Below are 26,273 nucleotides of genomic sequence, written 5' to 3'. Positions count from 1 at the left end.
GTATGTGTGTATGTGTGTGTGTGTGTGTGTGTGTGTGTGTGTGTGTGTGTGTGTGTGTGTGTGTTGGGGGAGGTGAAGGAGAAGGGAAGGGTTTTCTTTTACAAAGGTCTAAGCATCAATGTGGTTAGAATAAAAACACATCCATGGTTGCAAAAACCCAACAAAGACACACTTAACGGACAAGAAGACATCTGCCATCTTAGAACAAAAATGTCGGAGTCACAGAGTAAAGTGGGTGACCAGGGGACACAGGCCCAGGCAGAGGGCTCCATGCAGGCCCACGGGGGTGACCAAGACCGTTCCTTCCGGCCGCTCTGCCAGGACTGTAGGAAGGCTGCTGGTGGGAAGCACGGCTTCAGGTCTAACCCATAGCTCTACTCCGAGGCTGCATTTGAACAATTAATTCAAGAACATCATTTCTCTCCCCCCCCCCCTTCCTTTTAGCATACATATTATGATGGATTAATGATAAAGCACTAGTCAGCTGGGGGCCAAGCTTCAGGAAGGCATGTGGTGAGTTAAATTCACGAAAACAGACATACGTGCCATTGCCCACGTTAAAGACAAGCTGAGGGTTAGAGACACCTGCACGAGGTCCTGAGATGGGAGAAGAGCGATCTAATCTAGGGTTTCACACTCCAAAGCCCCTTCTGTTGACCATGACATTTTCCTGTTCTCTCCTGAAAGGTCAAGGTCTCTTTTGGAGCTAATGTGACTCTGTGCTTGGTCATATGTGGGTACAGGCCTACCAAAACCAGTCTGGACAATCATGTCAGAAAACACTTTTAAATATTTTACCTCCTTCCCTGGGAGCACATTTGCAGTTAAAGTTAGGAAGACTTTAAAATGGACCTCTGGTAGACCCCTAAGCTAATGGCGACCTAAGACAATAGAAGCTTCAGGTCAAAGGAATGGAGGACATTGCTGTGAAAATCCACAGAAGTGATGACCTTGGGTGGAAGAGAACATTTATTCAGGCTCACTAAACATGTCTCTTGGTTTCCTCTTCTTTCTCTTTCTTGTCTTTTTCCTGGAATCGATGCTTAAGTAATTTTTTCAAAACCACTCAAGAAGGAAAAGTCCTCTATAACCCTGTATGTTGTCTAAAGGTGTCTTCTATGTACCTTCATATGATTGGTAATAGGGTCTGTATGGGCTCTCTAGAAGGGCAACTTATCTCTTATTATGCCATTTTGCTCTTGAGAAGTCTATAGTCTGTCAGACTTCTCTTCCTTTGTATATAACTTTGTTCTTCTCCCATCTTGGTTGCTTTTTAGAATTTTATTTTTAAAGGTTCTTCTCTCATCCAACTTGGTTCTTGAGTCTTCAGACATTCATGTTTACTTCTAGTATTTTTCCTTCTAATATATCTTTGATCACCAATGTCCTTAGTCATGTACATACATACATTTATTTATTTTAGGTTTTTGTCACAGGGCACATGCACTTATCAGAGAGAGAAAGAAATCACCCTCCAGGGAAGATGGCCATGTGTAACGCCTTTTCCTCCATTCTCCTCTCAGGATTTCGGGCATGCACGCACATGCACCTGGCACGATTTTCAAGCCACTGGGTCTGGAACTTGAACTGCAGTTAGCCATGTAGGAGTCCAGTACGTTAACTACCACACCACCTGCCAGTCACTGCAGTCATGTACTTTATAGTATTTAACCTACCTATTGCATTTTTTGTTTTGTGAAATTTGTTCTTTATTTCCAAGAACTCTTCTGTCTATAACGTTTCACATCATTTTTGTTAGTTTCATTTTATGGGTACAATAATTAATCTCTGAGCTTTTTCTGATGATAGTAGTTGTAATTCCCTTTTATATTTTTATTTTTTAATCCAGATTACTGCCATAGAGCACATACATTCACTGGCGTGAGAGAGGGGAAAGGGAGAAATTGACTGCTGGCGGGATGGCCATGCCACAATCCCTTCTTTTCCTCCTGTTGGGAGTTTGGACATAGATGCACACTTGCTAGCATATTTTTCAAGCCACCTCTTCCTTGTCTGAGACTTGAACTGCAGAGCTGGCTATGTGGAATCCAGCACCTCAAACACCACACCCCCTGTCTGCCCCAAATTGTCACTCTTCTTCTGGGATCAGTTGTCCTTTTGATCATCTTGGTCCTTCTCATTTTTATTGTTGGTTCTCACAAAGGTCTCGGCTGTCAGTTCTTAATTGTGAGGAGCATATGGGTTGATGAGGCAGATGCAGATGGGGGAGCTTTCTCTGCAGCCCTAGATGGGAAGACTGGTTGGCTGCGGGCCATGCTGACTGGTGGGTGCCAGTCTAGACCAGCAGTGTGGGAGTGTGAGGGAGGGCTCATGCATTTATGTGGCTTGTGGTCAAAGCTGTCTCACCTTTCCATGACTTGTCCTCTTTCTTTGCTCTGGGTTTCCTCATCTGTGTTTCTCTCTTCCAGTCATCTGCATCTACGTTAAGATGCTCTGCTCTTCCAAGCAGGACATTTCCTCTCTCCCTCAGTGCAGATGCTGCCGTCTTGGTGTTGGTGGTAAGGATGCCACCAACAGCTCTTCTTGCATTTGTCACTCAGCCTGCCATGCCACAGCCCAGTCCTGCATGCCACACCTGCCACATGGCTCCATCAAAGCTCCTTTGCTCTGCTAAGCACAAGTTCCCCAGGGGAGCCTGAGGCCCAGGAAGCAGTACATAAGGTGGCTTCCATAATTTTTCTTTCTTCTTCCTTCCTTCTTTCTTCTTCTTCCCAGGTCTGGAATTCAATCCATGTGACTGGTCATTGAGATTTGGCTACCTTAACAACCGGGCCACAGAGCCAGCCTTGATGTGGTTTTATTTCCTCTTTTCCAAGCCCACGGCAGAAACTGACAATGCTGTGATGCTTGATAGGCAGTCGTTATCTCAACACTAGCAAGCACTGGCCAACGCCAGGAATAGCAGCCCCCCACCCCCAGTAGTTTCCTATCTAATCCCTGCACTGTCCGTCTAGCGCTCACCCCTCTCTGCACGGTGTTAACTGCAGCCTCACCTTCTGACTCCTCTACCCCACCAGACTGCAGGGCTCCGGAAGGGGCAGCTCACACTGCTCCCCCTGGCCCACGTCCCAAGAGCATGAGTCAGGGCTGAGCAGACAGCAGACTCAAGGATGGGAGTTGAATGACACAGGAAGCAAAGCAACAAGGTCTCCAAGTCACTAAATTGGCTGGGAGAAAAAAGTCAATATTGACATATAGTCAGAAATCGCACCACGTGGCACAGCGAGGGCGCGCTGCCACGCACAGCGGCTAAGTGCTGAGCCAGGTCCCACATGGCGCCCGGAGTGCTGATCCTGGCCCCAGACATGTGTACATGTGTGTCCCAAATCCGGACAGGATGGAGAAGTGGAGGAAAAGACTGTGGCATGGCCACATCCACTGGAGAATCTTTCTTCTCTCTACCATAGAGAAAAAAGGCCAAAATATGAATGCATTATGACTGTATGCTAAAATATCAAGAGAAACATCAAATAATTCTTCGCACTGACAAGACTTCAGTAAGATAGCTGAACATACAAAATACAAAAATCAAGAGTTTTCTTTTAACTCTTACAATCTGATGATATGATAGACTCCACTCCTTCGAGAGATTGGCATTGTGAAATTCACCAACCATCAAACTAAGAGAATGGAGTAACAAGACACAGGATCTATTGGGTTGTCAGGAAAGTCATAAGGTATTTTTTTTTTCTATTTTTCTATGTGAAAATATGTCATGAATTTTTCAACCCAATAAATAGATAAAGGAAAAGGCTTAACTATACGGAGCGGATAACGTAAAATCAGAAAAACTGGGACAAGTCCGTGCCCCACGATAATGAACTCCAGTAAAGATGTCAGTTCCTCCCGAATTAATCGGTAGCTTAAGAGCAATATCAATTAAGGTCATGATGGGATCATTTTTGGTGGAAATGGAGGTTTCAAGTCATTCTGAAGCCATTTGAAAAAATGAGTAGCAACAGTCAAGAAAAACTTGGGGGTGCAGGAGAACGGTTGTGCTATGTTCACTGACAGGCACAAACAGATCGGAACCCCACAGCAGGGTGGGGAAGCCTAATGGTGAGATCACGTGGGGGAGGTCAATGACATGTATCTAAGAACCCCAAAACAGCCAACTTGGTTAAATGATTTATTTTACAAGAGAGACATAGAGAATTAACAGGAAAAAAAGTCAACACGAGAAGGGTCACTGGTCGTGTATTTGGGTACAAAATTTAATTAACTATCTTGTTGCATACAATAGACGCAAACAAAGGTTTAGGGGTTAAATATATTTAAAAACAAACAAAAGAATGAAAAAGAAATGATGAAACTGTGAACTATGCATATATGAACGGTGGTCTGATTCCAGGATTATTAAAGGTGGCCTAAGTAGCTTGAAGTAGAAGCCACGGAAGTAAAAGACTCATGATTTAATTATACATAAAAACAGGGGGAACCTCTATGTAAATGAGATCATAGAATTAAAACAGTAACTATATCAAAAATTACTAATATTGGGGCCAGCAGGAGATGTGGTGGTTAAGAGCACTGGACTCTCATGTGGGCATCTGCGGTTTGAGTCCTAGACCTGGTAGCTTGCTTTCTCACTTTACCCCCCCTCTCTCTGTCAAATTAAAATAAATAAATAAATAAATAGTTAAATAAAATAATTCTTAAAAAAAAGAAATTAAGGGTAAGTACCTAGTACCAAGACAGGCAAAGGATACATGTGAAAATTCCAAAATAAAAAAAAAATCATATGGCCAATAACATGTGAGATGCTCAACTCCACCACTGAGTAAGCAAGCGGTGAGGTCATTTTGTTGCTCCTAATAGCAACAATGTTGAGGGTGTGGGGTGAAATGAGCACACGCTTTGGTGGAAGGCATTTCATATAAAACCTTTCCGAAAGTTAATCTGGAAATACACGGTGGGACCCTGACAGAGGGACACGTCTGCTGACGGAGCCACCCGCCTCTGCCGTCCCCACCTTCACGCCGAGGCAGCTGTAACTGCTGCACGGAGACTTAGATTCACGCATGTCAGGCCTCTGTGCACGGAAGAAGTTACTAGAAGTGAAGACAAAATGCTGATCTAATTCAGGAGCAATGAGATAAGAAAATCAATCAAAAAGAAAAGGAAGCACAAAAGGAAGCAAACGCCGCCAGTTCCCCGCGAAATCTAAAATGAGACAGCAGACTTCAAAGGCGTCGAGGAGGAGGAGCGCACGCGGTTCTCGGCCCAGGGCTCGACGGCCAACACCCATGTCCGGCCCAGGTCCGCCGCTGAAATGGAGCATCAGCTGACTTCACGTTAAACTTGGGTGTGGGAACTCCTTACGTGAGACAGCATTTCATGAATTAAAATTTTAAATACAGGACGCTACATTTCAAAAGGATAATATACAGTGTAGTCTCCCCCAAATCCTCCAAATGCTTTAATAGCTTCTACTTTTCTGAACAGTTTTCACCTTTATAATGGAGTGCAAATGCACACACGTGCGCCTGAGAGAGGTCTGAGCACTGTGCGGGGTCTGCTCACACCGCCAGCCCTCCCCTCCGGCACACCGGGTATCGGGCACTCACGCATCCGCCTGGTGGGTTCCAGGCCAACCAGGCCGGACATTCGAACCAAGGTTGCCACACGGGCTCCAGCTTCCCGAGAGGGCACTGCTGCTGTGCCATGGAGCTAGCCCTGCTTTAACTTCTTAGGCGAGAAAGAGTGAACGCATCATTTTCCAGGTTAATGTTCAGGTGGGAGGAGGTCACTGTAAATTAAAATTCCCTAACATTTTAATGAGGTAGCTGCCTTTTACAGAAGTGCCTCTCCCAGCGCTGTCTCATAACCTGAGGAAGCAGCAGATGAACCACACGGAGCTGTTATCTGAGGGTCCTTGCCCACTCCTGGACACCGGCCACGGCTTCCCCTGTGTGTTTGGGGAGGATGCCACGTCCCTGGGTTCAGATGTGACCATGAGGTTTTCTCCTCCCGAAGTGGCACCACGCTTCTCTGATGTCATACCCCACTTCCACATCCCCACCTGGGATTCAAATAAGAGAGAAGAAAACCCACCAGGCCCTCGAGGTGAGGGCCAGAAAGCTGTGCTGTCTTAAGTGGAGAGGTGTGATTACAAAAAAAATTTCAATCATGTCCCCAAGTCCGCTCACTGTCCCAAACTGACGATCTCACGGAGAATGAAAGCGGGCACTGGAACAAGCTTTCTAAGGACACACAGCTGTGCCCCTCAACAGGAGGACCAGGACCGAGCCTGCGCCCCGGCTGTAGTGCGATGCACATGGCCTTTGGTAGTTCCTGCAGGACAACAGGTGGCATCTGGCACAAGGCAGTACGTCTCCACTCACGGGGACGTTCAGGCCCTGTCGTGGGGGTGCGAGTGGCGGGGAGCGCGTGCTGCTGCAGGGTGACAGGTGTATGGAGGCCTGGCTTCAGCCCATGACCCAACCTGAACCAGCCAGGCACTCGTGTTCCGAGCTAACCGGGAGTGGGGGCTGGGCAGGAGGACAGCGTGGTGAGACCCTGGAAAAAATACCTCCCTCTCCCTCTCTCAGAAATGTCCCAAACCCTAATCTTACATGTTCAATGCTTCCTCAGATCAAATACGCTCTCCCTTCATCCAATATACCTGACAACTTCCTTGCCTTTTCCCCCTGAGCACAGAGATGCCCGTTCCCTGAAGTCACAGCCTGACTCCTGGGACCTGACCACCTCGTCGTCGCTGCAACTCCCCCTCGGGCCGGCTACACGTGCTGCATTTGTCCGCTTGTCTTTGCTCCCATCAGAGGGTGGGACCCGGAGGGTAAGGATTCTGCCTGTTCATTGTTGTCCGTGGACTCACATGGGAACCTGGGAAGTAGCTCAGTGCAGCCGCTGCATGCACACAGACACGCGAACATGTCAGGGTACACTAACTCTACCTGTCGGTTAAAAAAATTAACTCAGAGCCTCAGGAAGTGTAGACCGACTTGAATAAATAAGTGAAGCAACAGGGCATGATGGGTGTGCAGGGGAGGGTGAACTTAGCTGGATCAGGCAGGCCAGTGGCATGGTGGATGAGGGTGCTGGAGCCCATGTGGCCGATGTATGGTTTGAGTCCTAGATCTCAGCATCTTGAGAAACACATCAAGGTACATGTGTGTACACACCCAAATTCCAGAAGTAGAAAGGAGAGGGGATTGCAATGCGGCCATGCCTCACGGGAGTGGGTGTTTTCTCACTCCTGCCTCCTCCCTCCCCCAACCCCCGTGTCTTTTTCTGCTGGGTGCATGTGCCTTTTGGCAAACCTTAAAAATAAATAAATAAATAAATAAATAAAGCTGGCCATAAGAGTGGTGCCCTGCACAGGAATTCTGGCACTTGGGGGCTCTATCTATAGCACGCACAGTTTCGAAAATGGTACAAAATAGGTGCTTAATAAACACTCCTTTGGACACATGTGTGAATACCATGATGTAGTAACGTCGGAGGATGTCAGTTTTGTACCCCCTGCAGGTTCTCATCCCAGCCAGAATCAGTGCATACCCCGACAGGGAACCTCACGGGCACCGCCAGCGGGTGGTCAGCAGGTCATACAAGACCACACGAGACCACCTTCTTGGTGTTTCCTTTATCAGAGAGCCAGTTTTTGTTTTGTCAGTAACAACCATTTGCATCTCCAAGTCCTTCCCCAGCACTGTTACTGTGCTACCTGACCCGACACCACACCTCAACACATGCAGGCCAGGGCAGTGGGAAGAACCAGCTCTGTGAGCTGCTGAATGCCACCCAGTGCCGGCGTGGCAGGGCCCAGGCTGGCGAGCCCCACGGTCCTTCCCCCTCTCCCAGCCAGTGCTCTGTGCGGTCAGCATCCTCCCTCTCTAAAAGCACCTGACGTTTCGGAAGAGGGAACGCACGGCCTCTCTGAGGGGCAAGGTGTGTGTGAGCACAGTGCAGAGCAGCACTGTGCTGAGGAGGCTAGACACGGGGGAGGAGGGTGGGACCTCCTGCTGCAGAAAACGATTCCTGAAGGGACTGCGTATGTTGAAGGAGACTGAACCTGTTCCTGAGAGCCTAAAGCGGGTCTTGACACTTTTTCTCTAATAAGGAACCACGGGAAGGTTTAGGCCGCAGCACAACCGTTTACGAAGATTTATGTAAACCAACAGATTATACTCTGAACGACTTGTGATGTGGATGGAAACTACGGATTTCTGAACACGCTGCACTTTGAGAAAACACTTCCCCTAATCTGGAATGAAAAAGAAATTCTTTTTTAAAAAGAGAATGTAGAAAACTAAAGTTGCATTAAAACATGACCTCAGCCCAGCTGAGGAGGCATGCACCACTCAGCGTGTGCTCTGCAGGCTGGCACACAAGGAGGCCTGGGTTCGCTTCCAGGTCCAACCTAAATGCCAGGAGTGGTGGCGTATGCCTCTGGGAAGCTAAGGCAGGAGCTCACAAATCGAGGCTGGCCGGAGCCAAATGGCGAGACCCTGCCCAAAAGAGATGGGCCTGGTGCACACCTGACGTCCCAGCGGGCAGGTTGCAGCAGAAGGTTGTTTAAAAAAAAATAAGAATGATGAATGACAGTAAAAATGCAAAGCTGAGAGATTTTTCATTTTAATATAGGGCAAATGGTTTCATTTAAATCTTGCTCAAATGGGGGCCAGCAGGTGGCATGGTGGTTAAAGGCACTGGACTCCCACATGGCCTACCGTGGTTCGAGTCCTAGACCCAGTGGCTTGCTTTCTCACTTTCCTTCCCTCTCTTCCTCTGTCTCTCTTTGATCAGACTGGAAAATCATCATCATAAAATTAAATAAAAAATAATTCTTCAAAAGAATAAATCTTGCTCAAGTGGGTTTTCCACCCTCACACATAGATACCAGAAATCAATCATCAACACGCTAACAATGAAGCCATGTTTTCTGAAGTCCCTTAAATAACCATTTCGGTGTCAAACTCCCACTTTCAAATCTCCAGCCTGGGAGACCCAAAGCACCACCACCTGCTGGCTGGAACCAGTGGGGGAGAGGAAACGGCTGGCCACAGAAGGGAAGAGCTGTGGGAACCACGACCCGCAGTGTGATGGTGACGGTCTCCACCCACCCAGAGTCCTGCCGGTCCTCGAGCACTGGCTCTGCTCCGCGGCTGGCCTTCACTCGCCCGGGGCGCCTGCCGCCCGCTTACCTGAATTTGGTGAGATGTGTAAGCTGCTCATGTCCTTGGGCAGGCCGTTGGTCTTGGGGCTGGAGATGGGTGCGCAGGCCGACGTGGCTCGGGGCGGCCTCTTCCCGGGGACCTTCACCGTGGTCCTCAGGAGATCGACCTCTTTGCCGTGAACGTTCTGCATGTAATCCTGTTGGAACGGCAAACGCCCACGAGAGATTAAGGAGGAGGCGTTCTCCACCCAGCACTGAGGCTCGGTGAGACCTCTGAGCCGCGACCCGGACTCCTTCCCCCGCGCAGAGCACCGTAAACATCATGGCTGCTCTGTCCGGTCCTGTGCCATCAACAGTACATTAAGGCAGAGTCTGCCTCTATGTCCTGGGCACTGGAACCACGAGGCTCCCCGGGGGATCAGGAGACGGGCATTCTGCACTTTGGCCTCTGGACGCCACACCCAGCGTCAGGGCTCATCCTGCACACTCTAGGGGGAATGCAGTGGGCCGGAGCCTCCTCTCTGGCAGCCCTTCTGTCTCAGGCGGGAATGCCGCTAACCGTGCCGGCCAGACTGGAGGTGTCTGGTGAGGATTCAGGTGAAAACCATAAAGGTCTTAAGTAAAGGTCAAGAATTTTATTAAGGACCAGGAAGAGTCTGGGGCAGGAGACAGTGTATTGGGAAAAAAGTGTGCGCGCAGGTGGACGCGTTAGTTGGATGTTAAAGTCATAGAAGCCAGCAGATGGCGTAGTGGCCACGTCGCTGGACTCCCATATGTTCACATCCCAGAACCAGTGGTTTGAAAATCATGCCGGGTGTGTGTGCGTGTGTGCCCAAGATCCCAGAGGAGAACAAAGGGACTACTGCGTGACGGTCCCCTGGGAGGTGACTTCCCACCGTCTTTGTGTACTCTCCCCCCACTAGTGCATGTACCCCAAGGCAAAAAGCTCTTTAAAAGAAGGGGGGGACTAGCAGATGGCATAATGATTACATTGCTGGACTCCAGCGTGGTTAACCGCAGTTCGAGTCCCGGATCTGGCAGCTTAAACCTCGTGCCAAGTGCACATGTGCATGTGTGCCCAAGTTCCCAAGAGGAGAATGGAGAAGGGACTGTGGAGTGACCATCCCCCCAGAAGATGATTTCTTGCTGTTTCTCTGGCCTAGAGCAAAATCTCTTTCTCAAAAAAAAAAAAAAAAGTGTATTATTTGGTATTTGATATTCAGGTATTTTGGTTTTCCAAGTGGTTGCTATACTTGGAAAAAAAAACAAAAACAAAAACCTTGTTCTCTCTGTTTCGGAGGCCAGTGAGTAGCCGTTACCAGGGAAATGCAGTGACAGTCCTGTACAGGCTGTTAGTGGCTCACAGTGGAGTAGAAGTACTCCACGGGAGGAGACCGGCTGATGAGCAGGGGAGGAAAAAACAGCTGATAGGGCAAGGGTCCGCGTGAACCCACGGTCACTAACCATTTAAGGCATTACACTATTTTTTTAGTGTAGAAGTCTCCTTGTCTGAAGACATAGTATTTTAAGAATTCTGGGGACCAGCAGTTAGCATAATGGCTATGTCGCTGGACTCCCATGAGGTTGACCGTGGTTTAAGTCCCGGACCCAGTGGCTTAAACTCATGCCAGAAACATGTGCATGTGTGCCCAAGATCCTGAGAGGAGAATGGAGAAGGGATTGCGGTGTGGCCATCCCCCCTGGGGGGTGATTTCTCACTTTCTGTCTCTCTGTCTGTCTCTTTGGCGAGCGCACGTGCCCTATAGCAAAAACCCCTCAAAAACAAACAAAAAAGAATTCTGGACACATATTTATTGATATTACCCATTAAGAAAGGATATATTCTAAATCACTCCTGGATACATGGCAATGAGTATTTCAATGCTATACAGGAAGGGGGACAATACGCATTCTTCCCTAGCAGAATCTCAGTGGATTCCCGCAAGATTCTAAAACCAGCACATCCGTATTTGTAGTGAGTGAGTTCAGGACGAGGTAGTTTCAGAAGGACTGCCAAACAAACCCAGGTGCTCACTGCAGAGGACTCAGGAAGGATGCAAGAGTGGGCTGGTCTGTAACTGCCAGCCAGTGCAGTTAACGGATGCGGAGAGACAGCTAGACAAAGTTCTAGGAGCAAAGTGCAAAGGTCGGAGGCCCCACCTGTGAAATGAAGACAGCCAGAGACGGTGGAAGGAGCGGAAGGGACAGGCGTCAGGGAGGCCAGGAGAAGGACCTGGTGGCTCCCAGCAAACCGGCCGTCCCTCTCTCAACAGCAGGACGACACTGGCATCCCAGCAGGGGAGGGCTGGCGCAATGAGGGGCCACACGCACAAGATGCCACTTGGGGTCAGGGGTGGAAGCACGATCCCCCAGGACAAAGGTGTGGACGGGCGCTCTCTCCTTGGCCACCATGGAAGGAAGGGCGGCTCGGGCATCAAGAGTGCAGGCTGGGGATCAGCAGTTGGCATAATGGCTATGTCACTGGACTCCCACGTAGTTGACCGCCGTTCGAGTCCCGGACCCGGTGGCTTAAACTCACACCGGGCACGTGTACGTGCATGCCCAAGATCCCAAGAGAATGGAGGCGAAGGGATTGCAGTGTGGCCATCCCACCTGGGGTGTGATTTCCCGCTGTCTCTTTGTCTGTCTGGTGAGCGCACGCGCCCTATAGCAAAAACCTCTCAAAAAAAAAAAAAAAAAAAAGAAAGCAAAGGGTGCAAGCTGTACCCCGTAACTCAGGGAAATACAAGGAGGCTTTGCAAGAAAGCCAAACTAGACTCGAGGCAGGAGGGTGCAGGAATTCTCCACAGAGAAGGTAGGGCAGAAGGAGAAGCTCTGTAATGTGAGGGCACCGTCATGTTGGCGGAGACCCTGTCGTGGAGAAATGCAGAGCCCGAGGAGGTTCACAAGCCCTAGTTCCCAGGAAGGATGCCTCGGGGTCCCTGGTGACTTGCTGAAGACAAGCCAGCAATGCCCAGCTCTCGGTAAATGCTCAAAAACAAGGGCCTAAAAGACAAAAGGAAGAAGGGTTGGAAGCCATAATGATGGGGCAAATCAGAGGCAGAGGTGAAGCTGGGCCAGGTCTACGCCTCCGCAGAGGATAAGCCACCTGGGAACCCGAGCCACCCTGGGTCTGCAGGGCAGCCTGGTTAGGGCTGGCCATGGCCACCCGTGTCTGGGCTTAGAACAATAAATCTACCCTCACGTGCCTTGACAGCAGACTCCCCATGGAAGTGAAGACACTGGACTTTTTTTTTTTTTTTTTAAAAAGAGATTTTTGCTATAGGGCACATGTGTTCACCAGAGAGACAGAAAGCAAGAAATCACCCCTGAGGGGCGATGGCCACACTGCATTCCCTTCTCCTCCATTCTCCTTTTGGGATTTTGGCCATGACACACGCACGCCAGGTGTGATTATCAAGCTGCCAGCTCCAGGAATGAACTACAGTCGGCCACAGTGGGAGACCAGCACCTTAACTACTACGCCACCTGCTGGCCCCAAAGCTGATGGTTTTTTGGCAGGAATGTGGACCAAGATGGAAAGAACCAATTATTAAATTAATTACGCTGAAGGACAAGGCAGACTGGCAGAAAAAGAGGAACTGTCAGGCCTGAGCTCAGTGTATCCACACAAATAAAAATCACGTAGAAGATGTTCTTCAGTTAGTGTAGGTCATTTAAAAAAAAGGTTGGTCTTAAGTATCTTTATTTCCTTCCGTTAGTATCCACCCCAAGTCTGCAAACCCAAGTTTCAAAACAGAAGTGAACATTTGTAAATAATGAATTCCTTCTTGCACAGTTACTCCTGTAAAAATATCAACTTGCTATAACTTTGTTCTTTAATGCCAATTCTTAACAAATTAAAATACAATAACAGGAGTGTAATTGAGCATTTGTTGCTTATGGGCTCTAAAATGAGGCTAATCAGATAGTGACTAAGCCTCAGCATGGGTTCTTTTAATAGGCATGTTTTAACATACAATAACCAGGATATTTTATTTAAAATTATTATAGAAATGGCCCAGTGTCTGTTCTTTGGATCTGAGTGCGGCAAGGAAACACATTTATCTTTTGCTCAGCATGGGCTAGGGGATCTGTTTTCTTGCCTGAGTTAGGCGCTGAAACTTCAGAAGGATAGCTCCAAAAAAAATCAGACTATAAATCTAGCAATTTTTATATTTCAAGCCATTACATTTTTTTAAACAACTTTACAAAGTGCATTTCCTAGTCGGTAAGAGCCTCCCAACCTGGTGCTTCATAAACAGGTGGAATGTAAGGACACATGAGTCCCTGGCTTCCAGGCTCTTCTGGAGAAGCGACACTGAGTTTTCTGGTTTTGAAAGAACTCCTCCTTTTCATCTCTGCCCAGCTTGGCACTTGAGGTATTAAAGCTACAATCCACTAAACAATGTCGTCTTCTCAGAAGTGAAATGCACAGAGCCTTGATGGGTCTGAGGTAGGGACCTCGCTGGGTAAAATAAAGAGAGCAAGCTTGATTTTGATATGCAAATGTCTCAGATACTACCCTTCCCCATGTTAGTTGTCGAAAATGCTGATCGAAGATAAAAGAGGAAAAAACCCTTTAACAAGGCATGAGGGTAATTCAAAGCCAAGTACTTTTAAACAGCACTTAACAAGTCCCTGGGGCCCACTCAAGAGCCAGGCCCCCCAGAGGTGCCATCTCCTGCCCCTCAACAGCTTGAAAAAGTAGTAATTGCAAACCTATTTGCATTTTTCTTCTCAAGTTGTCCATGCTCATCACACGGATTATTTTTTCCAAGCCGGCACAGGAGCACAGGGACCCTTTCGGAACGCAGCCAAGTACTTTTAAACAGCACTTAACAAGTCCCTGGGGCCCACTCAAGAGCCAGGCCCCCCAGAGGTGCCATCTCCTGCCCCTCAACAGCTTGAAAAAGTAGTAATTGCAAACCTATTTGCATTTTTCTTCTCAAGTTGTCCATGCTCATCACACGGATTATTTTTTCCAAGCCGGCACAGGGACCCTTTCGGAACGCACCAGCAGCGCGGTGACTGTGCCTCGCCGTCCCCCGCAGCCCTTGCCTGCACCTTTGCCATCCCTTGTTTTTTACATTCCACTCCTAATTATGTTGCATCTATTGCCGTACACTTAATTAGCTGCATTAATGTGATTTCTTTTCACATAGTCAAGCAATTAAGAGCTATGATTGAGTTTCATTCAATTAGCCTCAACAAACATGCTAATTGATGTCCCAGATGCAAATGAGGTGCAATGAGAGAAACCTGCTAGCAACTGAGAGCGTGTCAGAGACCCACAGCCCTCAGCTTGCTGACAGAAGCACAGCTTAACACAGCTCCCGCCTTGTGCGGGGCGGCCGCCTTCGGAGAAGGACACCGAGTCATTAGGGCCTCGGTGTACCAGATCAGTCCTGGTACTGGGAATTAATTGATTCAATGCTGTACCATGTTGTCCTAAAATTTCACAGTTATGTGTTTCCAGGACAGGGAGATTATTAACTGAGTAACACTTTTGCTCCAGCAAACAGAGTGGCACAGAGTCCTCAGCAAAACATGACATCAGGCTACTGACAGCCAGGCAAGAAGTCTCCCCGGAACTCCAAAGCAGCCCCGGCACTCCCGGCGCCCCCTCTGCCTGTGCTGGCTTATACAGTTCGCGGTAAGAGGCGAGTTCATCTTAGTCAGCTCTGAGGCATTTGCTACTGGAAGTTAAGCTCCAAATACAGCAATCCATCAATAGTCCCTAAAAATACTCCTGCTATATTGATTCTCACTGCCTCGCATCCGGAGGTTACTCTGGCTGTCCGCTGAAAGATGGTTTACTTGTGTTCACAGGGGTACCAATAGCAGTTGGCAGGACTGTGAAGATACACCGAAATGCATAAACCAGAGGACTGGCATCTCAGAATCAGACCACCACGAAGAAGCACAAGACTTTGGAAATCTGTCAGCGCTTATTAACTTCCACTCTCTTCAAGTACAGATAATTAATCAACACACTCCATTGTTGCCTGTATATTTAAAAAAGTATTAAGACTCCAGATTTCCATAAGAATGAAAAAGATGGAAATCTTTGTTCCAGTTAGGTTTTCTCAGTAAGTTCTGGTGTCCAACTATGTATAGATAAATTTACTATTTTCTATTAATATAGAGTATTTTATCAAAGTTAGGGAACTCTTCAGTTAGATTTGATTCTTTTTTTTTTTTTGACATGGCCAATCTAATTAAGTTTAATCTCTTTGCATAATCTAGTTTAGCAATCTTTAAACTGTGGTTCTTGACACCCTACCAGGAGGCTCACGAATTCAATAAAATTTTCTAGACAATTCTAAGAAATTACTTGTCTTTTTTATCACCATGCTGAAATTGGTCTTGATGGTGCAAAAAATGATGTGGTACATTAGTATGAATCAAGATACCAGCCCCGTTTATGCTACTTGTCTTAAAACAAGAGGACTTCAAAAGTGTGTGAAAAAATAGAATTAGAGTATAAGTGTACATTGGTGCTAAAATTTTTTAAATCCATGCACGCTTTTTTCTTAATATGCATTAATCCATGAATGCTTTGAATACTCCCTCGTAGTATTCACTGCCATGTCCTCTAAGTAAAAATGAGGAAAAATAGTTTCACTTACAAATATTTTTAGTGAACCCAAAACATTGTTTTTAAAGCTACCAATGTATAAAACTTTCAGTCTTTGAGTAAATGTGTTTTTAATTTTGGGGGTGAAGTCATGGAAAGAATGCAAAAAGCGTTTCTGCTGGGTACTGAAGGTTGAGGATTGTCTTGTGGAAAGACACTTCTGCAGTTGAGTTACAAGCTAAACTAGCAATATTTTTGGTGGAACAACATTTTACTTGAAAGAATAACTATGGCAGACACAGATGATGCTTATTCAGTCTTGGGTATCTGACGAATTCCTTGAAAATAAACAATGTTGAGCACTTCAAGGAGAAAGCTGACAGTGGTAGTGGCCAAGGATAAAATTTGAGCTTTCTGGCCATAAGGATAATTTTAAAAACTTTTACCTTGCACCATAAGCATAACAGCTTCCAAATTCTTAACCTTTCCAAGACCAGGGGTAATATTAATGACTGTAATTTTTGGATAGTAAATGACAAACAGTTTTGCCATTTGAAAATCTGCGCGCCTCGGTTCCAAAATGGCACACTGAAAAGAGCAAAGCTCAACATCATGTGTGTGGATGCAGGTTGATATGTGTGATCAGACGGAACACACATAGAAGATCACTCAAAGTGCAAGAGAGCCTGATGGATTTCAATACAGCAGAAAAGGGAAAATGTAGGTCTAATTCCAGAAGCAGCATGACGTTAGTGAGCGTTAGGAAACTATCACATGCTGAGTTTGGCAAGAGAATCCACAATTATCTAAAATGGCCATTAAAAAACCCTCCCTTTTCTGACTACATATCTGGGCATAAGGAGAGACTTCAGTCACAAGCTTGACCCAAAACACGACTTCTCAACAGAGTCAAGCAGCTATGAGAATCCAGCTCTCTTAGTAAGCCAGGTATCAGAAAGATCTAAAAAAAAAAAAAAAAAAAATCCATAAAATAATGCACCCCTTCCCACAATTTTCTTGTTTTGGAAACCATACTTTTACAAAAATATGTTCACTTTGTCCTGTTATGGGTAGTTTATTGCTGTCATTTACATGAATAGACAAATACGGGGTCATCAGGAAAGTCAAGGTGCATTTAAAAATCAAAAAATATGTCAGCCTTTCCCGATGACCAAATATTTTAAAATATTGTCAGTCTGAATTTTTAACATAACATAATAAATATCAACAGATAAAATCCAAAAGCCTTCGGGTCCCTCAGCATTTTTTCTTCAAAAAATAATTTAAGGTTTTTGCCATAGGGTGTGTGCACTCGCCAGAGAGACAACGAGAGGGAAAGGGAGAAATCACTCCCCTGGGGGGATGGCCACACCACAATCCTTTCTCCATTCTCCTCCTGGGATTTTAGCCGTACACACACACACACACACCTGGAATGATTTTTCAAGCCACTGGGCCTGAGACCTGAATCGTGGTTGGCCATGTGAGAATCCAGCACCTAAACCACCATGCCACCTACTGGCCCCCTCTTGAAAACTTTGTAAAATTTTCATTTATTTCTTCCATGAGAAGAGATAGAGAGCCAGTGAGAGAGACAGAGACAGGAACTCCCAACGGGTCTCGATGCAGTGATTCAGCCTGTCTCAGCCAATGCTGGGTCATGGGTACATGTGTTCCTGGCGTGTACAAGGTCTCCAGGTGTGAACCCAAAGCCCTCCCATGTGGGTCAGTCTCAGAGCACCTGTTACTGCCGTGCCACCATCTGGTCCAGCTCTCAGCCATGATCAGAAAGAGAAAGGGGTGCAGGGCCCCAAGTCTGAGAACTACTCATCGGGGACAGCTGTGGCTCTGCTTATGTGTCCTTACCCGCGCGACCGGGAGCGCGCAGACCTGGGCCTCACACGCCTCTCCCAGGCTGCCTTCTTAAAGAACGACTCCCTTTCCTGATCTTCACCACACTTCATGAATGTCCAGGTTCAAAAAAGAAACAGTAGTTTAAGTTCTATTTTTAAAAAGCCTCACTTCTGCCTCAAAAAAGAGTATGTAAGAGACACCATTGTTAGATGCGCTGCTATTCCCAAACTCCATTTAATATTACTTTCAAAGGAAACTAATCTAAAAAGACACAGATTGCACCGTACAAAGACATCAAGCTTGTGTCCCAGCCCAACGCTGACGAGCGATAAACAATGGCCTCACGCATACTCACAGGCCCAGAGAAAAGGCACACTCCCAGAAATGCCGCAAAAACACTGTCAAACTATGAAAAATCTTCCAGCCACATCCTTTCAGATCACAAAACTCAAAGAAGACAATTTCTCCTTCTCACCAAAGAATGAGAGTCACAATAGCCAGGTAGGAGGCAGCTTCAAAGTGGAAAGCCCTACGAGAAATAATTTTGTACCCCAAGACAGCCAACAGAATTCCGGTGTTTCACTTTCAGAACTGCCTTCGGAAAGACCGCCTGACTGAGGACGGGACGTGCAGGTGGACGTGACCGGGGCCACAGCAACAGCTACACTTCCTTCTGCACTAAACAAACAGGCTGCTGGGTCTGGGCAACTACCCCTACGTGATAAAATGGGAGCTTGGTGGTGTTGCCCAGCTTCTGTGCCCACTCGCTTTGTCGAGGACAGAGAGCCTGACACGGGAGAGGAGCTGAGCTCTGCAGCCCATGTGCCGTAGCGAGGAGCAGCCGGCATCTGTGGGCCGAGGGCCAACCTCAGCCCGGGGGACAGGTTATTACAATACACGTCAAACGGCGGAAAATTCCAAATTGAATTATGAATATACCTTCTGCTTCCTGACTGTATCTGTCCTGATTGACCCTCGTACATTGAGCTTTACACTGCAAGAAGGGTTTTTCTCATTTAGGTTAGATTGAATATTACCCAGTTGTAACCCATGCGTGTTCAAACCTAGCCTGTACAAAGTGAGTGCGTCTGACGTGAAAATGCCTGCCTGTCTCTGGAGTCGCTGCCAGCTCCTTCCGAAGGCAGCCCCAAGTGAAATGTCACGGCAATGAACTCCTGGGCGCCAGCGCCGGCCCTCTGCTCGCCCGGTATCTGCATATTTAAATATGGCATGAAATAACTGGACCAGGGGGTAGAGCATGGGCATTTTCCAGGTACACGGAAATGCTGGCCATAGTGATGACTAGACCTATCTGGATCTCTTTGAAACTTCAGACTTCTTCAGATAAATGTGCTAGAATGCACAGCACTAAAGAGCAGTTGAGTTTTAAGGCAACAGAGCACACGCCTGCCCTCTGAGGACACTAACCATTGCTCCGCCCGGCCTTCTGCCCATGGACCTCAGGAAGCCTCTGCTTCAGTCTTTGCCCATCACAATTTTTAAGTATTTCTGATTTTTCACCTTTCAACTGGCCTGTTTAGAAGCCTGGGTGCTCTTACACGAATGACTGTCTTCCTGACTCTGCCGTCTGCCCAGGGGTCTCAGTGCACCCTGCACCCCATCTGGCTCAGACGGTTGGCCGTCAGCTCACTGATGACTCTAGCTCTCTGGTTTTCTGTACTAGAGGGATCTCCAGAGACAGAGCTCGGTTCTCTCTGGCCAGCACTCAGCCTCAAAGTCAGAGCACCCGGAGCCAAGTATGAGCGCAGGCTTGGAACACGCAGTGCAGTGCAACCATTCTTGGTCCCCGCTTCCGCATCTTTGGAAGTAGGGAAACTGGCCCAGTTGAGAAAGTGTGTGCTGGTAGATGCTGCAGCTTGGCGAGCAGAGGCCACATGGGAGAGTCAGGTTCGATTCTAGCCCTCTCTAAAAAGCTGGGGACAGTGACGCACTCCAGCTACTTGGGTGGTTGGGGCAGGAGGGCTGCAATGGAGCAAGCAAGACGCTCTCTAAAATAATGATAATGATGATAATTCCTGTCTGGAGGGATTGTTGTGAGGATTAACTGAGATAATATGTGAAGTGCTCAGAGGAGCGCCAACAACCTCAATAAATGTTAGCATGCCTATTATTCTTATTCAACAAAGAGTTGAGATTTTCACTGATTTTATGTGGCCATGTACTGAGGTAAAGGTGCTGTTTCCACTCGAGGTAACAGTTTTGACACAATGAGCCATTGGGGTGACCCACAAAGCTAGTTTTCATTTTGCAGCATGGGGGGGGTCCTCCTGTGCACGCACAGCATTCTATACTTTTTCTTCCTCTCGTCCCCACCCCCTTTTTCTGGGCTGGGGGAGGCAAGTGTATGGTAGTCAGACATTTTTATTGCAAAATGCCGTCTGGAAAAGATGCAAAACAAAATTGCTAAAATGCAAGGGGAAAAATAAGGGGGAAAAACAAAAGGCCCCCTTCCCTTTGCTTATTGAGTTCAAAGGCATAACATGCAGCACCCTGCAGCCAACGGGAAGCTACACTAATTTTAAAGCCATAAAACGCTATCAAGTGCCCTGCGGGGCAGGACGGCGCTGAAGCTAGTGGCACCTAAATAAGACACGGTTCATTTACTTCGCAGCTTAGCCTAATGTAATCATCAGCGGAGTCTTAGCCTAGAGTTGTAACAGCAAATAGCCAACGCCGCCGCAGCCCTCCCAGCCATCGAGGGGGCCGCGGCTAGATTGCTGTTGATTAGAAAATTTTTCAGTTTTGACAAGCACTTAATGAACATAAATCGCACCTTGATTGGTTTCCATTTGGGGCCACAGGCACACCTGAGAAGGAACAGGCCTCCCCAGCTCCGCCTCTCCCTACCTTGCGAGACCTTAGCAACAAGCCGGCAATCAGGTTATGAGCCATAGAAGAAAATATTTATAAAGTATAATCATGAAATTCAATCTCTTAGGAGAAGGGGAAGAACATCTCCTCACCACCCCGCACAGCCATCCTCTCCCACAGGTGCCTCGCGGTGACTCACGGTCACAGAGGAAAACAGGGTTTTGATTCATTTACCTCCTGCAAGAATTTCTAGTCACAATTAGTAACACTGGCCGGAAACGAGAAACGAAATGACAGAAACTGGGCCCAAGGCAGGTCAGGGACCATCTGAAGAGTCGCACTGCACAGTGACTGGACACCGTGTGCCATGGGCTCCCCGAAAAGCTCAAGGACTCAAACCCCACAAGCTACACCACTCAATCCGCACATTTACAAAACACAGGCACGCATGCACGCGTGCACGCACACACGCTCTGTGTTTTCATGGTATCAGAAAGGCAGGAAGGCAGACTTTCTCCGTGCAGAGGAAGGAGGTCTGCTCTGGGCATCGATTCTCCACAGACATGACTAGGCTTTGTCCAGCCATGCCCTCCTCCCTCACGCTCGCTGCATGCTGTCAACGCCGGGACAACGCCAAGTGTCGTGAGGACAGATCTTGGCCATTTATTGTCAAGGCCTCGACTCCTCCCAGACCCTGGGGGCCGTATAACATAAACACACAATTCCTAAGCCAGAAATAAGACTTGGATAAAGAACCTCATTTTCTGTGTGTATGCGCGAAAGGAACAAGTTTCTCGGTGGTCACCTTTTCCAACAAAAGCTGCAGAGTCCCCGAACACACATCTATGATCTTGGAGTGTCATGCCATGGACTGGACGTGGTGACATACAGAGAGACACTATTTATCCTACTCTTTCAAACAGGTCAAATGAATGACAAGACCATGTCCCAGGTCACCCACAGCCCAGACAAGAGAAAAGCACCTCCTACGCCCCAGGAGCACGCGGCGAGCACGGGGAAGCCTGCATGTTCCCCGCTTACACGCTTCTGGGCTCGAGGCCAATGTGCAGGTGATTAAACCTCCACGGCTCACTGTGTTCAGACCAGGCCAGCAACTGTCCCAGGGTTTTGTTTTTGTGGATGGGGCTGGTAAGGTCGGGCGTCTTCAGACGCAGCATTCTCGCTAGTTCTCCATGTCAGTTCCCACACTGAAAAGCTCGAGCTCTGAAATCATCCGTACACTCACACTCCCGGCCAAGAGGAGGAAGCACTCCTAGTGTCCATCCACGGATGGAAGAATAAACCGAGAATATCCATACAAGGGGGTATTATTTAGCCTTCAAATAGAAGGAAGTTCTTAGGGCCAGCAGGTGGCATGGTGGTTAGGCACTGGACTCCCACATGGCCAACTGTGGTCCCAGTCCTAGACCTGGTGGCTTGCTTTCTCTCTTTCTCTCTGTGAGTGCAGGTGCCCCAGAGCAAATTTAAAAATAAAATTAAATAAAGAATTCTTTGAAAAGCAGGGCCATTCTGACACATGATATGCCACGGATATACTTGAGGTCATTCCGCTATGATTCTACCTATGGCATTCATAGAGAAGGCGAGTACACTTTGGCTGCCGGGGCTGAGGGGGCGTGGGGTGGCTGGCGCCTGAGTGTTCAGTGGCAGCTTCAGTTTTGCAAGACGAGACCGGCTGCACGACAAGGTGGGCAAGCTGAACTAGAGGGTATTTGGAAATGGCGGAGAGGGCAAGTCTACTATGAATATCACATCACAAGTAAAAAGCAAAATGAGTCCCAGAGGGGTGGAGCAGTCAGTGGAGAACCCAACGGACGTGCTGGGAACCACGCGGCTAAGGAGGGCGTGGGCCCAGGTGAGCCTGAACACACGATGTGCATGTGCACATGTGCCCAGGACGCGGAGGGAGCTGCGGGGTGGGGAGGGGCCGAGGAGCAACCAGAACTGGCTGCAGGTGTGTCTGGCTCTCACGTTCTCAGTCTCTTGTGCAAACGCATGTGCTGTCATGAACAAAACAAACAAACATACAGAATATTTAAAGGAAAGAAATATCAGAGAGAGAAAGTGGTGGGGGGGAAGAGAGGAAGAGAGCACCCTCCCAATGGGGTATGGTCACGCGTCAGCCCCTTTCCTTCCGCCTCTCCCATCTGTCAGATCTGGGACACGGACACACGTGCACACGTGGCCAGTGTGTTTTCCAACCTGCCAGGGCCAGGACTGAAGTGACAGTCAGAGCAGTGGGATCTGGCCTCCTAACCTCTACGATACAGGGCTGGCCCTGGAAACCGTGTCTTTAGTCTTAATAATCGCTGAGCAACTTAGGATCCTTCCCGTTTCCTAGAGTGAACCCTTAGGAAGAGCCAGCTGGGCTGACATGCCATGTGGAACCCAGGTCACCTCCCCAAAACGTGCAGCTCAGATCAAAACTGAAATGTTGATTTGTTGCCACACAGTTTCGGACCTCTGCTCTGCAATACCTGAGTGATTTCGTACCCACCATTCCATGGACACTCTTGGGTTCCGGTAGAGTCCAGATTTCATGGTACTGCAGTGTATACACTGCCACCCCCGCCCCCATGCCATTCCACCCTTGGGAAGGCACGCTGTGTAAAGTGGTCTTACTGGTGCCAGTCTTGCTATAATTTGTTTTTTTTTGTTTGTTTGTTTCTTCCATGAGAGAGAGAAGGATGTGTGCTCCTAAGGGGGGTCTTCTACACCCAAGTCTCAGCTGGCCTCACGGGCACACGCATGTGTGTTCAGTGGATTTAGGGAAGTCCTGGGATACGAACCCAGAACCTTCCTCCATGGGTCCAGCTGTGTTACCACTGCATCACCACGGGGCTCTCACTAGCATTTCTAAGGCAGAGTCGGGAGTGCTGATGGTGGAGTTCAGAGCCCAGGGACCTTCCAGGAGTTATATAATCCGAGCTCCAGTGTGGCCTCACTCCTGTGAGTGTGACCACAGGTCCTGAACAATAGCCACGGGCCCAGCACATGCCAGGCCTGGACACGAGGGGGGCACATGGCATGGCCCTGTGCTTTCGGTACAGGAGGCAGGGCCCTGGACTCGGGGGACGTTGGAGAAGGGGCACAGAGGCCAACCTGCCCAATGGACAGCAGGGTGAACACGAAGAGGCCCATGGACAGACCGGAGGATGGCTTCCAGCACTGTGGCTCTCCCAGGGAAGCAAGACGGCGCTGCGACATGAAGGCCACGGTCAGCAGCTGCACACCACCCACAGCACAACGTCCAGGCTCCACTCGGCACGACGGGGAGGGCCGACGTCTCTGGCCGTCAGCCATGATTCAAACTGCCTTACGTCTAGAAATGTGGGCTCTGAACCCGCGGCGCGAACCGTCCAGACAGGCAATTCTGATTCCTGCAACGTTCCAAGGAAACCAACGTGTGTAAGCAGCGGGACCACCTAGAGGCCTGGAGGACTGAGGGCTGGCCTTGGCAGGGCGGGCAGACTGAGCCAGAAGCCTGGGAACCCTCAACCCTCTGGTGCATAGCCCCGTCTGCAGGAGGGCGGTGTCCATGCTGTGCCTAGCAGCGCGAGGGCGACAGGGCGGCTGCTCTCAGGCACGGTCTTTTCTTCCTCCACCGATTTCTTTTAAGGATACCTGGTTAGGAATGGGCTCAGATCTCTCTCTCTCTCTCTTTTTTTTTTTTTTTTTTTTTTAGTTTTTTACCATAGGGAGAGAGGAGGGAATGTGGGAAATCCCCCCCAAGGGGGCAGCCACGTCAGGACCCCATCCTCTCGTCTCCTCTCCTGGTTTTCGGCAGGCACGCACATGTTTTTCAAGCTGCTGGGTTCAGGACTGAAACCACTGGGCTGGCCAAGTGGGGCCCAGTGCCTTCACTCCATGCCACCTGCTGGCTCCCAGCACAGATCTTTTTGTTGTTTTTTATATCCTGAGTCTGAAATTAGAGACATCCTAAAATCGCACCCTGAGGACGTCAGAGAGGTTGAGAAAGACTCCATCAATTTGGAAAAGCAAAACCAAACCACAGCCACAGACAGAGCCTGGGCTGCGTGTGCGGTGGGGGACTAGGGGTGGGACCAGGGGTGAGGCTCCCTGGAAACGGAGGCCCTGTAAGAACAGTCCCAGTCCCGACGTCAGGCAGCAAGGACCCACGGCGGCATCCGCCCCATGCCGCCCCGGCAGTGTGCGGAATGGGAACCGTTTGGGCACACTTCATGCGATGGCAGCCCGCGTGGTGGGAAGGGAGGCTGCTCACGAGGAGGCCAGGACTCGGGGTGGGCTTCCCGGACCGCGCGGCCCCGAGGTAATCCTTCCAGGTCCACTTAGGAAGCCGCCACACTCATCTCTGTCAGCAGGACTCAGCCGCACTCCCCGCTGCCCCCCGACATGGAAGATGAATAGGTAGCCACGCTGAACCGTGAAGCCCCGAGGTCCGAGTTCTTTCTCATTATCCCCTCCATTTTTCTATCAAGGTGCTCCCTAAGGCTCATATTTAAGTCCACAGAAAGGGACTCTCAGGACCCTAGAACAGGCTGCCCGCCGTCCACGCCAACTGCAGCGTCTTAAAACCCCCAAGTACTTAGGCGTCTCTCCCCCAAGAAAGTTCAGCAGTTGGGGCCTTTTGAAGCTCTCGAAGACATGCAATTTCTTCCGAGAGACAAAAACGTTGAGCAGGAAGTGGCTGCAGAAGTCCGTGTGCTTGACCCTCATGGCTGCAGTCAGATTTAAATGTTTAGGGTCATCTCTGCAACGCGCCACGTGGGGACAAAGGGACAGTGAAGCAGAGCAAGAGGCATGACCTGCCCTCCTGCCTGGGCTTCCCGACTTTGCTTTCCAAGCTCTTGCATCCCAGGACACCCCTCAGCCCGGGTCACCTGCTGGAGCAGCTGTTGGGTGTTCTGGCTGCGTTCTCCCTCGGTTACAGGCCCGTCCACCCCAAGGACGACATCTTGAGGCAGAAAGGTGGACGAGCAGAGCTGGGCTTTCTGGGCTCACCTCTTACGCCTCACCACGTGGCTGGCTCAGCCAGAGGCCTCCATTTTGAGACCGTTTTGTCCTTAGAAGTCCAACCAACTGCATCGCCTTTAGTTTGCCGAGTTTCTGATGCAGTGCCAGTCTTAGACTGCTACAGCCTTAACACACCCCTGCCCCAGAGTCACGTGTCACCTACTGTGCTGGATCACAGGCTAAAACGGACTACGAGTGCTGCCGAAGGTAGGGCCTTTGGTGAGAGATCAGGATTTAGGTTACTGACTGAGTCCTGGTGGGTTTCTCAGGAGAGGGAACCAGACCGAAGCAGAGTGACCGGGGACCGGTGCTCTGCTCTGGCCCTTGTCAGGTGCTGGGAATCTGGCCCTTGTCAGGGTGCCCAGGTGTGGCCCTACACATCCCGATGGCTGGGTGAACCTCTGCCTCAGGATGGTGCCCAGCTCAGCTCTCTGTCATCAGCAACAAAACAGTCCAGAACACACACACTTTAAAGAGGACTGGGGCCAGGCAGGTGGTGTAGTGGTTAAGGTGCTGGACCCCTACATGGCCAACCATGGTTCGCATCCGGACCAGGTGACCTGAAACTCATGCTGGGCAAGTGTGTGTGCATACCCAAAATCCTAAGAGGAGAATAGAGGAGAAAGGACTGCAGCGTGGCCATCCCCCAGGGGTGTTTTCTTTTTTTTTTCCTTTTCTTTTTTTGGAGAGGTTTATGCTATAGGGCGTGTGTGCTAGCCAGACAGACAGAGAGAGACAGAGAGACAGAAAGCGAGAAATCACCCCCCAGGGGGATGGCCACACTGCAATCCCTTCTCCTCCATTCTCCTCTTGGGATCTTGGGCATGCACG

At 48.9% G+C, this 26,273-nt stretch overlaps 1 protein-coding gene across 2 annotated transcripts in view; it reads right to left on the bottom strand.

Annotated features, from left to right (window-relative positions):
• Positions 1-26,273, bottom strand: part of AGAP1 (ArfGAP with GTPase domain, ankyrin repeat and PH domain 1) — a 416,041-nt gene that overhangs the window by 211,452 nt on the left and 178,316 nt on the right. For both annotated transcript variants that reach the window (XM_014587443.1, XM_014587441.1), the window contains one exon: positions 9,189-9,357. In XM_014587443.1, the coding sequence (XP_014442929.1) occupies positions 9,189-9,357 (169 nt within the window). The remainder of the gene's footprint in view (positions 1-9,188; positions 9,358-26,273) is intronic.

Source organism: Tupaia chinensis, unplaced genomic scaffold (genome assembly GCF_000334495.1).
Source record: "Tupaia chinensis unplaced genomic scaffold, TupChi_1.0 Scaffold000030_1, whole genome shotgun sequence".
Lineage (NCBI taxonomy): Eukaryota > Metazoa > Chordata > Mammalia > Scandentia > Tupaiidae > Tupaia > Tupaia belangeri.
This window is presented reverse-complemented; position numbering and strand designations above follow the sequence as displayed.